Source organism: Chiloscyllium plagiosum, unplaced genomic scaffold, assembly GCF_037043375.1.
Source record: "Chiloscyllium plagiosum isolate Xiang-an unplaced genomic scaffold, Cpla_swu_hap1 HiC_scaffold_47, whole genome shotgun sequence".
Taxonomy (NCBI): Eukaryota; Metazoa; Chordata; class Chondrichthyes; order Orectolobiformes; family Hemiscylliidae; genus Chiloscyllium; species Chiloscyllium plagiosum.
In genome coordinates, this window is record NW_028270185.1 from 17,784,156 (window position 1) to 17,800,804 (window position 16,649).

The 16,649-nt window shown below is 38.3% G+C and overlaps 2 protein-coding genes across 16 annotated transcripts in view; one reads left to right on the plus strand and one right to left on the minus strand.

The window, feature by feature from the left end:
• The window catches only part of LOC122542710 (ryanodine receptor 1-like), a 404,506-nt gene that overhangs the window by 199,453 nt on the left and 188,404 nt on the right, over positions 1 to 16,649 (plus strand). For all 15 annotated transcript variants that reach the window (XM_087983940.1, XM_087983944.1, XM_087983942.1 and 12 more), the window contains one exon: positions 16,517 to 16,611. In XM_087983940.1, coding sequence (XP_087840066.1) covers positions 16,517 to 16,611 — 95 coding nt within the window. The remainder of the gene's footprint in view (positions 1 to 16,516; positions 16,612 to 16,649) is intronic.
• msantd1 (Myb/SANT-like DNA-binding domain containing 1) lies at positions 395 to 12,667 on the minus strand. Its single transcript, XM_043680987.2, has 3 exons — positions 12,216 to 12,667; positions 6,353 to 6,631; positions 395 to 1,322 (listed from the first exon to the last, which is right to left on the minus strand). The coding sequence occupies exons 1-3, from the start codon at positions 12,467 to 12,469 to the stop codon at positions 1,064 to 1,066; spliced, it is 792 nt and encodes a 263-aa protein (XP_043536922.1). The 5' UTR covers positions 12,470 to 12,667; the 3' UTR covers positions 395 to 1,063.

The window sequence follows — 16,649 nt, forward strand, 5'->3', positions numbered from 1 at the left end:
GCCATCTGTCCGTTAACCTATCCACAATTCACAAATTATATTGATATGTTGCCCACAAGCCTATTAACCCTAATTTGGAGTAATCATTATTTACTTGTTATAGTTCAGGCTGTCTCCAATAGTTTTTAACACTTGTTTAATAGATACCATCACCACATCTTCTTAGGTCAGTTGGTTGGTTGGCAGGTTTGCAATGCAGAGTGATGCCAACAGTGTAGGTTCAATTCCTGCACCAGCTGAGGTTATCGTGAAATACTCTCCTTCTCAACCTCTAAACCACTATCAGTCATCCCTATCTTCTGAGGGAGCTGCCCAATAGTCTGATGAGACTGATGACTTTACCTTTTACCTCTTCCTTGTAAAAGACAAAAAAAAACACACAATTGAATTAGTTAAAATGACTTGGTCAGATTTATTTACAGGCTATATAGTAAGTAGAACCAGTTAGATGTAGCAAGATACTGAAACAGCACACCATTGGTGTTTTCCTAATCATTCTGTTCAGAGATGTTTTTCACACCTCCAGAGCAGGTCGGACTTGAGCCCAGGCCTCATGGCGCAGAGATGGAGACATCACCACTGTGCCCTAAGAATATGCCATAGTAAAACACTAGTTGTATTATCAGTTTACAAAGAGATAATATGTCTGCTTGAGAATGCTTTTAAAGTCTTGTAAGCAATGGAAATTCTTGAAAAAGTTGAAGTTTGTTGATTTAAAGCATGCTGTTGCTGGATATGAAAGTTTTAGTTCAGATCCCTTGCAAAAATTCAAAGCTAGAAACAGCAATGTGGCTTACAGCACGGGAAGTGTAACATCACTGTTGTTTCCTGTAAGTAAACAAATAGACTGACGATCAAACAGATCTTGTGGGTGTGGGGGAGTGGGCAGAATTGCTAGCAGGACCTGTTTTGACTGAGTTAAAATTATTTTCATGAAGCACCTGTGTTGAGTGTAAGGATACTACAAATAAAACTTTGGACATAATATGTGTAATTGACCATATACATACTCATTTTAACTTCCCTTAATTTATAATTGAGGTATCTAAATAGTGGCAGACTACTAAAAAACACTTGTTTTTCTTGCACCATGCTGGCAAACTACTTTTTCTAACAAATGTAACATATGCTTCTGCAGCTGCAAGCTTTGATTTAGTAGGAGAGTTTGTTGATCAAGGATTCTCTGCACCTCTCGATTTGTTTCTTCCACGGCTGCACTGATTTTCTTTTGCTCTACCAGCATTGATTCCATTAGTCTTATACGCTTCTTGTGCAAGTCAGCATTTGATGTTTTCCTTTTTTTAATTGGTTGTGATTCATATCTGCAATGATAAAACAGAGATGCAAAGTACTTATCTGTAAATTATATATTGAATTAAAGGTTCATTATGTACTTTATAACTGTTTGTTCATGTATTCCAAGCTGATGCCATCAAAACTAATCATCTTGGCAGATACCTTTTTTTTTAAAACTTCTTCAGGGGGTGTGGGCATCACTGACTGTGCTAATATTTGTTGTCCATTCCTAATTGCCCTTGAAATGAATGGCTTGTTAGACTGTTTCAGAGGCAGTTGAGAGCAACAACATTGCCATGGGTCTGGAGTGACAAGTATGTGAGACTGGGCAAGGACAGCGGATTTCCTTTCCTAAAAGGACAGTGAATCCAATCAATCTTTACAATAGCCAGTGTGTTTACATGTTCACAATTAATCTGTCTTTAAATTCCAAGGTTTTTTTAAATTTGTATTCGCAATAGAGAAATTAAAACCTTCAATAACTCTTAAAAATTGACCCCAATCATTCCTAACCAGACTAGTGAATAATCACTAATAGATAATAGGTTTATAGCGTAAACAAGAATTTAACAATTCAAAAATATAGAAGTTTTAGCAGAGCAGTTAAACCACTAATTAATTATAATACCTAAAATTTAAACCCCATCCTCTGTAATTCTAAACCCACTCTCACACAAAGATAAACAATGCAGTTAAGGGATAATAAATGTGATATAAGTAACCACTTCACTGAAACAGACTCCACAATCTGTAACATCACTGGCATATAGGATTATATCTTGGTTTCTGACAACACAGATGCATGGAGATAACTTCCAGTAGGCTCTGAGGCATGTGCATTTAATTCTTCTGACTGAGAATCTCAAAGGCGGCATGGTGGCTCAGTGGTTAGTACTGTTACTTCAGTGTCAGGGACTCGGTTTCAATTCCACCCTCAGGCGACTGTCAGTGTGGAGTTTGCACATTCTCCCTGTATCTGCATGGGTTTTCTCTGGGTGTTCTGGTTTCCTCCCACAGTCCAAAGATGTGCACACTAGATGGATTGACTGTGGGAGGTGCAGAGTAACTGGGATAAGGTATGGGGTTGGGTCTGGGTGAGATGCATTATGAAATCATAGCAATGGAAGAGAACTTCATTAAAAATACCTCAACCAATTTTGAATTCCTGGTCCTCTATTACTTAGGTGGGCATCATTTAAAAATTACTTGTGATTTACAGGATGAAATGGTGGTTGACTCTGAGCTGGGTAACTGGTAATTCATTTCAGGGACCTGGATTCAAATCCAACCCACCTTGGAATAAACATCTTCGCTGGCCAGAGAAAGTGAAGCTGAATTCAAATTCTCAGTATTTAGTTTTTCCCTAATAATGTGAGAACTGCCAGGAATCTCTCACACCATCACATCACAGCATAGACAATTAAAGATGTGTACAGTGAGGCTTATTGTCATCATACAGACTGACCAGTCAGGGAGTTGAAGGTTATTTTGGGGGTAAGGGTTTCCAGCAGGAATGATAGTTGTGGCCATAAAAAGGCAAGATCTTATTTAATGCTGAAGCAAGCTGGAGAGACCAAATAATCTGAGACTACTAATTCTACTGATGATCTCATCAGGATATACCTCTTCTTGTTGCCATTTTTCTTTCTCTGCCAAAAAAACGCTATGTTCAAATATTTTTGAAGATCACTATTAGAGAAAAAATAAATACCAAAAGCTTGAGTTCACTGCAAAACTCACTTTCTCCAGCAAGCAGAGTAAAAATAAATTAAATAAAATTTACTCCATAGAGCTTGTTCCACTCTACAGTGCCTCAATATAATTGTGGTTCTGATGGTATTTACATTATACACTCCATATCAGGCATCCAACCCAAGGGCAAAATATTTCAAACTGGGTATTACAGGAAGTGCAAACAGAATTTAATTTAACTCTGTACACCATAATCCACTCTGAGCTACCTCAAAGATAATTTGAACACTTTTGATATTCCTCTTGTCACCACTGTAATTGCTGCTGGCCTTTCATTTCCTGTCATTCCCATATAAATGGATAGTCATCAGATATCCAACAGTCTGCTCAACTTATTTACCGTTGCGTTTTTTTAGGGACAACGATGGTTCCAAACCCCCCCAAAAAAAAGGCAGTAGCAATTATTGTTGAGGTCAGTTCTGTGGAGGAAGACGACCTTGCAATGGTCTCTGCTGTCTTCAGCCTTGCCCTCTTTTATCTTCTTGAATGGGCTTTGATCCCTGCTGAGCCCTCCTGAAGGCCAGTCAGGAGATCTCTGGCTGTCATTTGGTAGTTAGGAATTCAAATGCAATGTTAGCATTCATTTCAAAAGGGCTACAATAGTCCTCCAGAGCAGAGATATACTGCTGAGGCTGTATAAGGGTTTGGTCAGACCACCTTTGGAATATTGTGAGCAACTTGGGCCCTGTCTTTTGAGGAAGGATGTGCTGACTTTGGAGGAGATCCAGAGGATGTTGACACAAATGATCTTGGTGATGAAGGGCTTGTCATATGAGCAGCGGTTGAGGACTCTGGGTCTATACTTGATGGAGTTCAGAGGATAAGGAGCGATCTCATTGAAATACTGAGGGGCCTAGATAGAGTGGAAATGGAGAAGATGTTTCCACTAGTAGGAGAGACTAGTACCCGAGGGCACAGCCTCAGAGTGAAGGGTTGACCCATTAGAATTGAGATAAGGAGGAATTTCTTCAATTAGAAGGTGGTAAATCTGTAGAACTCATTGCTGCAGCAGGCTATGGAGGCTAAGTCATTGAGTGAATTTAAGACAGAGACAGGTTCTTACTCGGTAAGGGAATCAAAGAGGACTGGAAAATGGAGTTGAGAAACATCAGCCATGATTGATGGGCCAAATTCTGTTCCAATGTCTTATGGTCTTGCTGAGTAGTATAACCCTCTTATGCTACTCAGCAGCAATCCTGCTACATCAAAGGCATTTGATTAATCATTCAACACGGTCCTAGAAATCTGAATGCATGTGAGACAAACCATCTCACCTTCCCATGTTAGGCTACAGTGTTAGAGGAAATTAAGGAAAGAGGTATGGTTTCACCGGATGATGGTTGTCGACAACAAAGGGAGAAATTTAGCTTTACAATTTCTTCTTTAACACTACAAATTTGTAGTATAAAAATATCATACTCACCATGAAAAATTGGAAAAGTGCCTCAAGCTCTGTGAGGCCGCTGTTTCACTGATGTAAATGAAAAATGGCTGAGATCCAATTTTAGATCACTTCAAAGAACAGCCAGTACACGTATTTCTCTATCCCCCTCATCTAAGGTTTAAATGCCATATCTGAATTGTAAATTTTAAATATTTTTCATTAAATCCTTGTATCAGACTAAAATTATAAATAGATTGAAGATGACAAGATTGAAGGCGGAAGGGAATTATCCATTTTGTAAAACCAGGCAAAGCAAAATAATTAAACAAAAAGGTTATGGAAGACAGTTTGAAGAATTACTAGTTTCCTGTTAGAAATCATGAACTCATAGGGAAGAGTTAAATGAACACAGACTTGATTAAATATTCATGAAGGATTTAGAGAAATTGGGTTAGACCTGGAGTAAGAGAGAGACACAAACTGGTCTGTACAGAGTCCAGACCATAATTGTGAATGTCTGATAGAATGGAGAAAAATGGCCTCCCATATTCCTGTTTTTATGTACCAGGTTTAAACATTTTTTCACTCTGATATTAATTCAGTTACCAATTCAGTTTAATTTTACTTCTCTTGAGTGGAGTAAATAGTATTGCTAAATTTGGTAACTTCACACATTCAATAAAACACTCCTTAAATTATTGAAAAATTTGCAATGCATTTTCATTTCATGAAAAATGTTAATGATATGAGAGCTTCAAGAGGAAACTCTGTTAAAACAGGCATAAGTGTAAATTTTATTCATGATAGGAAGGTGCCAGTGTTGGGCTGGGGTGGACGGAGTTAAAAATCACAACGCCAGGTTATAATCCAAAAGGTGTATTTGGAAGTACAAACTTTCATAGCGCTGCTCCTTGTCAGGTAGCTAGTTCGGAGCCTGCTCCACTAACTACTTGACGAAGGAGCAGCTCTCCAAAAGCTAGTGCTTCCAAATAAACCTGTTGGACTATAACCTGGTGTTGTGTGATTTTTGACTTTGTAAATTTTTGCTAATTGCATGAGGCTTATTATAAATACATGGAGATGAATCATAAAAATGTGCACGTTATTTGAGAGAATTTTGTCAGCTGGCTATTAGGAGTTGGGAATTTGGGAATACTGGCATTAAACAACATTGATTCAGAGAATTTCCATTTAGGAATTAAGTTTAGTCCCCCAATTTTGACAGTTGGATTGGTTTCTATTCACAAATCACTTGTCAGCTTGCTTTGCAAAATTCTCCAGAGGAAGCGAGAAACATGGATGAAGAGTGTGTTAGGAGAAATTAACAATCAGAAGTATATTAGTAAATTTTAAGATTGCTATTTATTCTGCTGAACACAATCAAATTTTATTACTAGTTTAACCAAATGCAAATAATGGACGGCATGGTGGCTCAGCGGTTAGCGCTGCTGCCTCACAGTGCTAGGGAGCCGGGTTTTATTTGATGTGCAAACTCCATACTGTCTGTAGAGTTTGCACATGCTCCCCGGGTCTGCGTGGGTTTCCTCTAGGTGCTCTGGTTTCCTCCCACAATCCAAAGATGTGTAGGTTAGGTGATTTGGCCATGCTACATTGCCCATAATGTTCAAGGATGTGTAGGTTAGGTGCATTAGACAGGGGTGAATGTAGGGGAATGGGACTGGATGGGTTATTCTTCAAAGGTTGGTATGGACTTACTGGGCCTAATGGCCTGTTTCCACATTATAGGGATTCTATGATTCAATGAAATAATGTTTGCCAAGTAGAGTTCTTTAGCAACAATTGAATTTGCAAGTGATCAGTTATCACACAGGGTCCACAGGTAATGGTTGAGAGTAAAGCCCAGGAGACCCAAGTTACCTTACTTTGGATTTAGCCGGTAATACACTATATTTGTCTCACCTGAGTTGCGAAGAATGAAAACTGGATGAATTGTCCACGAGGTCGGACTCACAAGAACTTCCCTCTGATATCAAGACGTCATCAGATATGTTTGGAAGTGAAGCTGGTTTTTGTGGGGATGAAGGAGCTTCTGATTTGGAAACTGAAGGAATCTGTAGTACACTGTCAGATATATTGATTTCATCCTGTCCTGGGAACTGAGTAAGCATCCTGTGGATAGCTTCATAATATGGCCAGTATGAAGATGAGGCAACATTTCCACACGTAGCTTTGAGTTTTCTAATTGAAAGATGAGATGTTAATTTGAAACCGCTATAACTCTGAGGAGGCGAACAAGTTTAGAACCATACTTACATTATACTATAATAGATTAACACATCACGATTGGAAGGTGGAAATGTAATTGATTTATAGGTTGAGAGAAAGTAAAACCAATCTCTACCTGAGAAAGAAGATTTCAGAAGGAATTGCACAATGGAAACTAGTTGTAAATGTTAATGAACTTGAAGTAGAATTTTATCATTTTATAGCTGTAGAAAGAAATTGCCATTTCTGATTCAAGATATATATTTGACGTGTCTTGAAATCTCCAATAAATGTTATCCATGATATTTTTGCATGATATGTAGAGGTAAAGAATATATCCTGCAATAAGTACCTGGTCAGAATAATTTTGACCTGTCATAAAATAAGTATCTTTGCTTATATTATAGAGTCGCTTGGATATATTTGATTTCTCAAAGTTAGAGTACACTGAGTCAGGAGTCCCAAACCTACATCGTGTTAGGAACATAAGCTAGATGTTAATTCTGGCTGATTTGCTGCATACTGGTCAGAGGGTACTCTCACCGTCCAATTAAGGACAGTGGGCAAGCTCTTGGAGAGCTTGAAAACTGAAGAAGTCACCACCTGCAGTTTCAAGAAACAGAGTTAGAGGTGATTTCATCTCTATAGGTTGACTTGTGGATAAGCAAGCAGAACGGTGCCAAATGACACCCTGGAGAGCTGCCCTCACCCTTTCCTGAATAGGTCTGCTGCAGGGTGGGCTGCCTCCAATCAATTAATGTCCTTCTGACACAGCAGAAAACCTGAACGCCAAATGGAAAATTCCAATTGACCTCTGTAAAATAGCCTGAATTGATCTAAGTTCTTATGGATAGCTATCTATTCCATGATCAGCCCGACCTTCCCAAAAATAACTTCGGATGGGATTGTGGCATTCAACTGGCCCCATGAAATTAACTACCCACTCTCCTGTATTGACGGCTGAAAATCCTCCTTAAGTCAGTCATTGCAAAATGTACAATTAATTTATGATCTATGTTGCGATCCCTATGGACATTTAAAAAGAAATTAATTACCCAGCAACCAATGAAAATAGCTAAATGATAAAGATTTCCTATTTTAGGCTTTTTAATTCAACTAACAAACTAAAATCAGTTCTGGGGAAGGATCACCAGACCCGCAACGTTAACTCTAATTTCTCTTCATAGATGCTGCCAGACTTAGAGCTTTTCCAGCAACTTGTGTTTTTGAAATCAAAATCAGCATTCATTGTATATTACTTGTTAGGCAATTAATTCACCAAACTAAAGAAAAAGGTTCTTTAATATGAACAAACTAATTCAATGGAGATATAGAATCCCTAGAGTGTGGAAACAGGCCACTAGACCTAACAAGTCAACATCGACCTTCCGAAGAGTAACCCACCCAAACCCTTTCTCCTACCCTATTACACTACATTTACCCTGACTAATGCACTTTGCCTACACATCACTGAACACTATGGGCAATTTAGCATGGCTAATTCATCTGCCCTGCACATCTCTGGACTGTGGGAGGAAACTGGAGCACCCGGAGGAAACCCACGCCGACACAGGGAGAATGTGTAAACTCCACACAGACAGTCGCCAGAGATTGGAATCGAAGCCGGGTTCCTGGTGCTGTGAGGCAGCAGTGCTAACCACTGAGCCACCGTGCAGCTCTTTATGTCTTATAATTTCCTGCCTTTTACACTGCACTTCTGACAGGTTTGTACTATTTCAAGTGCAAGTCCAAAATTACTCCCAGCTCTCACTAGGCTATCTTCACTCTGCCACACTCGGTCAAAGCTTCCAGTGCCCTTTGAAAGTCTTGGCACTCAGCCTGAATACTTCAGATCTGACTTTAAGCAGCAAAGCTCACCTCTGTGTGTCCTTTTTCTTAAATCTCCAAACATGTTGATTCTGTCCCCTTTCTTTGGATCAGAAAACATGTCTGCACAATTATTCTGTTTGGTTTGCAACACAAAACAGTCCTCTGCTTTTCAAACAGTATCAGCGTTGCATTTCCCACAGTCGTATGTATTTTGTCTCTTTACGATATCTTTAAAAAACTACACTGCATGTGAGAATTGTCACTTGATTTTAATAGGTTTCTGTTTGTTTCTTTCCCATGGCAACCAGATCACATGAGTACATCTCTGGGCAGAGGCTTATCGGTATACTCTCACCATCCTCCTTTCTAGAACTTTGTTTTCCCCTTAAGTTAAAGAGGACATTTTAAATCATAACCATTTTCTGAAGCCTACCATTCATAACAGTTGTTAGCATTAGCCAAGATCCAGTTACTCAGAAGGTACTGATTTTCTTAATTGTTTTCCTACTGTTACGTTCCCAGATGGAGTTATTACTGGACAAGTCAGATCTTGCACTGAAATTTGGCTTGATAGATCATATTTTGTTTTTATTTAGGTTTAATGAGGTGATCTTTCAATGAAACATGAGCGTGCAATATTGCAGATAAGTGTTTTATAAATAAAACAATTATACAAAACAAACAAAGAAGAAAACAAATAAACCAAACTATTTACATGTTTAGAATATAAATTTTATAGAATTCAAAATATAATTTCAAAATAATCATTCTCCAGTACTCTCACCAGAGAGAATCTCCTTATTTTACGCCTCTGTGTGCTTAATTTAATTCTCCCAGTCAGGAGAATCTTTTAGGTTCTTCATTTTAGTTTATACTTTGTCCACTTCAAATAACCTCTTTGGGGTTTACCCTTACACTTTTGATCTGAAACTATTACTACACTCCTTACTCTGCATAATGTATATCTATACTATCATCATCATTTCTTGTGAAGAACTGCTTTACACATCCATCTTCAGCGAAGAACACTGGAGATGCCCCAACCTGAAACTAAAACTGAAAGGTTTCTTTCTGTTTCCCCCGAACTTCAAAAAAAAAGTCCAGAAGCTTCCATCAGAAAACCTGATGTACTACAATGTGTACTTTATCCTCTCAAATTTTCCCAATGTAAACAAAAACCCATTAGTTTTTGAAAACTAATCAGTTTCAAAGTGTTTGGAAAAAACCTGTAACTACAGAAATACTTACAAATTAATAAATGAACCCCTTGAGACAGAGACACACAAAACCTGATACGTCACCAGTTTAAAATTAAAATATTCAAACTCAAATAAATAATAAAAACAAGCATATCATGCGCCTTGCATTACACTACTAGAGAAAATTTAGAGTACCATCGAACAGTAAAGGCTAAATGCATAGACATTTTGAAATTTGTGGATTGCTATTCGCTATCCTTACCTAGTAAAAGAACAAAAGGATATGTCATATAATCCTCCAAAGTACATGAAATTACTATATTAAGACTATAGCTAATAAGGCTGTTTTTAAATCAGACGCATATGGAAGAGATATGCACCTCTATCTTCATTGTATAAATAATTCAAATAATGGTCATTAAAGCTTTTTTAACTGGTGTATAGGGAACTCTAATGAAAATTAACCTCTGAGAATTAGAGGCTCACTCTGGCCTTGGGATGTTACAGAATGATTAAACTATTAACACAAAAGGAGGCCACTTTAGTCCATTCTACACAACAGTGCAAGCTGTGTATCAGAGCTGACTTATTGCAATCCCATTTGCCTGGCCAATTCCACAGATGAGTATTTTCTTCAAATGCTTAGTTCTAGCTTAAATACTGTAACTAACAAGCTTGTGTCACCTCTAAGTAAAGTATTAGTCAAGGGTGTGATGAAATTCTGTCCACATGTCTGTGTGAGTGCAGTTCCAACAATATTTCAAAAGCTGAGCATTGTCCAGGATGAAGTAACTGCTTGATCGGCATCCCAGTTTCAACACTCATCCTCCACTGTTGGCACACATTGTAGAGGATCAACTTGCCAAATCACCTCAACTTTTCAATTTCACAAACTATAATACCTAGAAAATAAAGGTAGCAGGCTCATGCGAACATAACTACCTCCAAGATCCCCTCCGAGTCAGACACCATCCTGACGTGGAACTAGCTCTAACACTAGAATTGAATGCCTTCTCAACCCTCAGAATGGGTTAGAAGGCAGGGTGCCATATAATCAGATGGGTGGGGGCACATCGGTGTGCTAGTGCATAGCTTCTATAAGATGCTTCTGTGCACTACCTCAGAGGTGCGCACAGTGACAGAGGGAACGTTGTTTGTTTGCCACCCTCCACTGTTTGGCATTTGATTGATGTGAAATGCTTATTTTACAATATCAACATTCTGTATTTTGTAAGAATCGTTATGGCACCGAAGGATCCATTGAGTTAATGATTGCTCTAGGTAAAGCAATCTAATCAGTTCCGTTGCACCACTCTATCCCCCTACACCTGCAGTTTGTTTTGTTCAAGTGCCCATTGGTTTTCTTTGAATTAATTGATAGCTTCCCTTTCCACCATTCTTGTTGGCAGATAACTCCAGGATACACAGACCAAGCCGAAGGAGCTTAATTTAATAGCAAATTGCAGTGAAGTAATTTGTGTTGTTTTCTTCTTGCCTCCTTACCTCAATAGATAGGTCACTTAACCTAGGGGATAAGATTTTGTTTGTTTCTGTTCCCACACTATATTGAAACAGTCAGAAAAGATTGATATTCCCTGAATTGGCCATTGACTGCTCTTGACATCCAATTCAAGGCCATTGGGCTGTCTTTCAAAGCTGGAGCACCTCCAGTTCTGAAGGAGCAGCAGTCTGCCATTTTGAGCAAGAAAAGTTGCTTCCATCATTAGGCACCAGCAGCAACTTTTAAAACTTTTCAATCAAAACCATGACTGCCGCTGCTGGGTAACCATCCTGGAGGATCAGATGGGTGAAGAGAACCTGTTAATGTTGTCCCCAATCCATTTGGGCAGCTACTTCAAGGCCACTGGCCTAATGCCAACTCTGCAAGAGTCCTACAGGGTGATAATTGTTCTCTGACAACTGAATGGGCCGTTGATGTATTCGTAATTGGCATTTGGGTAGTTCTTCAGCTCGCAATTGGTCTCTGAGGGAAATGACTTAGGGTGGGCTGGTGCTGGTATGTTGTCTGGATGTACAGATCCTTACACCTGCTTACCTCCAGCTGTACTTCCCTCACTGTGGAGTTAAAATTCTGACGGGATGGTCAGATAGTATCAAAGCTCAAGATACACAATATTTCCATTTGGTAGTCAAACAATGAGCTGCTTGATTCAATAGATTACCGGTTAAAAATTTGACAAATCAAGTTAGGGAACATAAAGAACCTCTGAATCCAGTGAGTACTGAAGATGCATTTGACTAAAACATGTGTTTATAGTCTATATATTTAAATCTGCATTGTGGATCCTTGATTTAAGCCACAGTCTGCGGCTGAATGTCTTCTCAACTCTTGCATTATGTTGCAAAGTTTTGGAGATGCTTTAACATAAAAGGAGCTCTCGTTATTTTGCGGAGAGATTGATTATTTATAGCATTAATGAACTTACAACATAATTTTAAAAAAATATGAACTTCAGATAAAGAAGTTGAGGTTTAATCATATTTTACAATGCATATGTAATGCTTACCTGTATTGAAAGGTCAAATTAGTAACTTTGGTTCTGATTTGGTCCTTATCACGACTTATCCCAGTAGCTTCAAAAAATTCTTCAGCTATTTTTTCATACACTTTTGCATTTCTCTTGGCTGTTCGGAGGTCTGATAAATATTCATTCCATATACGTATCAGAGCACTTGTTTCAACCTCGGTCCAGTTACTTGATCTCTTTGGTTTCTCAATCTGAGCAGCTGAATTGCTGCTGCCACTGTTACAAGCTGCCATTTTGGAAATACATCAACATATCGTGAGAGGAAGGTTTAAACATCTTATCTCTGAGAGCTCATGACTGATGACTAATTGAAAACCTTTTAGATTCTGGCAAGCTTTTCTAAAACCTTTTTAGAAAACATTCAAAAGGTTTTAGATAAAAGGGTTGGTGATGGATGACTAACACAAGTTCTTTCAAGTGAAAGCGTTTGAATGAAAGCTTCTAGAATACTACCGTCTGTCAAGGATGCAGGATTTTGGCATTCTGTACTGTATTTAAATACTTAAAGCTTTTTGAGCTGGTGCCTGTTAGCTCTTGCAGTAAAGTGGCTGTTGCCAAGGTAACATTGTATCAGTAATGGTCTAGCTGATGATGCTAGTTTGCCTAAAAGCTTTTAATTGGCTCTCTCTATGTATTGAGGGTTGCTCTTTAATTCTAAAAGCTCTCAGTTGAAACCTCTGAATTAACCATCTGTCGGAAGTGTTAATTAATGTGATTAAGAACTGAAAGCCTGAAATAGATTTATTCTATGTGACTAGCTGCATTGTCCTCCCTTTCAGTCATTGTCAACAGAAAACACTGTAATTTAGCTTCACAAAATGCTATTCTCATGTACTTCCTTATTTGAAATGTTGGTTGAATTTTACAACATATGGTTCCTCCATGCACCATGTATCTGACATAACTGCAGTACAATTTATTCATTTTTGATCTTGAATATGACTAATCCTGTTACTTTTGGGTGCTTCTGACAAATGGGATTTCCTGATGAAAAATTCTGCAAAAGATCCTTTATTCTAATAGTCCGTGACACAAATGTGGCTTAGCAAAGTCATGAAATGCAGCAAAAGAATTAAAGTCCTCAGTATATAGTGTCTAAAAGCAACTGCTATTCTCTTCTGGCAGCTAAAATGTGCAGTTAACGTTTGCACTTATAAATTGTTGTAAAGAAAACTTTGCTTTACAATTGTGCAATGAGCATTGGTGTGACTCAGAAGCTTGCTTCTAATCCAAGTACTTTTGAAGAAATCTTGTGAGAGTAAGATCACCTTGAGGGGGGCATCTTATTGAACTTGAGCTTGACACTGCAAGGAGAATAACTCCATTGCATTGTTAAGCTAATGTAAAGAGTACTCAGAGTCCATTGAATCTTGTAGCTACTTTATAAACTGAAAAAGTCTTGAGAGGTTACTTCCCCTGTCCATGCTTTCAGTACTCTTAAAATTGTTCTAATTGAGAGCTGAAAGTGTGTATTCAGATTTCTCTTTTGGCTGGAAGACTGATACTTTATAACTCACTCACTTTAGCTGCAGATCACTAATAAGCTACTGATTTCAGCACTACTACGGCTTTAAAATTTTTTGCTGTAACTGCAAGCTTTCTGCAATAGTTGATCTTGCATTATTAAAAACAAAGCATAAGCTGCAGATGGTTTCACATTGCTGAATCAAGCAGATGTTAATGAATTTACAACTAGGCTGCCAATATAATAAGAAATAATTTCAGTAATAAATAATGTTGCAGCATTTATTACAAATGATAGATTAACAATTATGCAGTTATTTAAAGATTGAACGTACAAACCTATAAGTTAAAAGTAGGTGGAGGCCATTCAGCTCCTTGAGTCTGTTCCACCATTCATAACTGATCTAATTGTAGCCTAGGCTCCATTTTCCCATCAAGTGAGCATTACCCGGAGAAAGTCAGCACTGCAGATGCTGGAGATCAAAGTCAAAAAGTATGATGCTGGAAAAGCACAGCCGGTCAGGCAGCATCCGAGGAGCAGGAGACTCGATATTTTGAGCAAGTTCTTCATTATTCCACACTTTTTGACTCTGCACCCCTGTTACCACTTGACTCCCTGCAGTTAAAAATCTATCAACTTCTGCCTTAATATAAATGTCACAGACCTGGCCTTCGCTGTTCTGAGGAAGAAAATTCTACAGACTCATGACCCTTGAAAGAAACAAATCCTGCTCATCTCCCTCTTAAGTGGGTGATGATTTGGAGATGCCGGTGTTGGACTGGGGTGTACAAAGTTAAAAATCACACAACACCAGGTTATAGTCCAACAGGTTTAATTGGAAGCACACTAGCTTTTGGAGCGCCGCTCTTTCATCAGGTGATCCTGATGAAGGAGCGGCGCTCCGAAAACTAGTGTGCTTCCAATTAAACCTGATGGACTATAACCTGGTGTTGTGTGATTTTTAAATTAAATGGGTGACGCCTTGTTTTTAAACTGTGTCCCATACACAATCTTTATCCTACAACAGAAAGCATTCCTTCAGCATCCACCCTGTCAAGTATCGCCAGGCTCTTATATGTTTCATTAAGATTATTATTTTTCTGAACTCCAATGGTTACGTGTGCAGTTTGTCCAACGTATTTCCCAAGATAACACCCTCATACCAAAAATCAGTCATGAACTGTCTCAGAACTGCCTCAAATGCAATTACATCCTTGAATGAGGAGACCAAAGCCATAGACAATATATGTGATATAATCAAATGAATGCCTTGTATAACTGTAGCAAAAATCCCTACATTTGTGTTCAATTTCCTTTTCAATAAACAACCATATTCTATTTGGCTTCCTAATCACTTGCTATACATGTATAATAACATATTGTAATCCATATACTAGGAGACCATATTCTGCAGTACCTCAGAGTTCTGCAGTCTCTCCCTCTCTTTAAATAATATACTGTTGTTCTATTCTTCCTGCCAAAGTGGACAAGTTTATATCATGTTATGCTTCATCTGCCAGATTTTTTGCCCACTTAACCTTTCAATAACTTTGTCTTATTTCATGACTTATTTTTGTAGCAACTTTTGCATAATCACCAAATTTAGATACCATGCTTTCAATCCCTTGATCCAAGATATTCCATCCTTTCAGCCAAGTCATTTAAATAGATTATAAGTAATTGAGGCCCAAGCACTGATACTTGTGGCACTTCAGTTGTTGCACCTTGCCAACTCGAACATGGCACATTGAAACCTATTCTTTATTTCCTGTTAGCTAATAAGTCTTCTGATAATAGTTTAATCTCTACATCATGTGTTCATGTAGTTAGTAACTGTTGAGTGGCATCTTGCCAAATGCCTTCATAAAATCTAAGTGCACTGCATCCACAGTTTCCCCTTTATTCACACTGTTTGCTACTTCCTCAAATAAGTCTAATAAATTAGTCAAGCATGATTTCCCTTTCACCAAACCATGTTGACTTGATCTAATGGCAAGAAACCTAATATGCCGCAATTACCTTCTTAAACTAAATGCGAACAATTTTTCTGCGACAAATGTTAAGCTAACTGGCCTATGGTTTCCTTCTTTCTATCTCCTCCTATTTTGAATAGAGGTATTTGCTATTTTTCAAAGTCTTGTGGCCTTTCCAGAGTCAAGGGAATTTTGGAAAATTAAACTAATGCAGCTGCTATCCCAGTAGTCACTCACTTTAGAATCCTAGAAAGAAGTTTTATGTTACCCAAGTAATTTTCTCAGTATAGTTTCCCTATTATAGTAACTGTTTTAAATTCATTTTTTTACTTCTCTGTTTACACATATTTCTGTGATGTTCGTATCCTCTACAGTAAAACCAAATATTTGTTCAATTCATCTGCCATCTCTTATTTTCTATTTTTACTTTCCCAGACACTCTGTAGGACCAACTTACACTTTTCCTTTTGAATACATATTGACACCCCCACCCACTCTCATTTATCTCTCCACTGCAGGCACCCTGCCTCTATTCCTGATGAAGGGCTTTTGCCCGAAATGTCGATTTTCCTGCTCCTCGGATGCTGCCTGACCTGCTGTGCTTTTCCAGCACCATTCTAATCTAGACTCTGGTTTCCAGCATCTGCCGTCCTTGTTTTTACCTAGTTGAAAGGTTGAAATAGCCTGCTTCTGCTAATTTGCGTGTTCTAGAAGATACTTCTCATTTTGAGTCACGAATACAATTGCGGTCCCTCAAAAATATGATTCTGTTCCTTGTGTCGAGAGGAGTTTCTCATCTGTTGATGCACTTGCTTATTGCAGCATGTCATTGATCTTTTCAGGTATGAGGGGGTCCACTCCACTTGATGTTGCAGCTGCTTCATGCATTGACAATAATGAACTTGCCTTGGCTTTGCGGGAGCCTGATCTGGAAAAGGTAATAAAGCTGTAAAACTTCCATGCATTATCAGACAA

Bases quoted from the DNA above. Each gene is read 5' to 3' on its own strand.
- msantd1 (XM_043680987.2), bottom strand. From the start codon at position 12,469: ATGGCAGCTTGTAACAGTGGCAGCAGCAATTCAGCTGCTCAGATTGAG. The intron at 6,632-12,215 runs GTAAGCATTACA...TCTTTCAATTAG, and splicing joins AATTTGACCTTTCAATACAG to AAAACTCAAAGCTACGTGTG. The intron at 1,323-6,352 runs GTGAGACAAATA...TTATCATTGCAG, and splicing joins TTTCATTCTTCGCAACTCAG to ATATGAATCACAACCAATTA.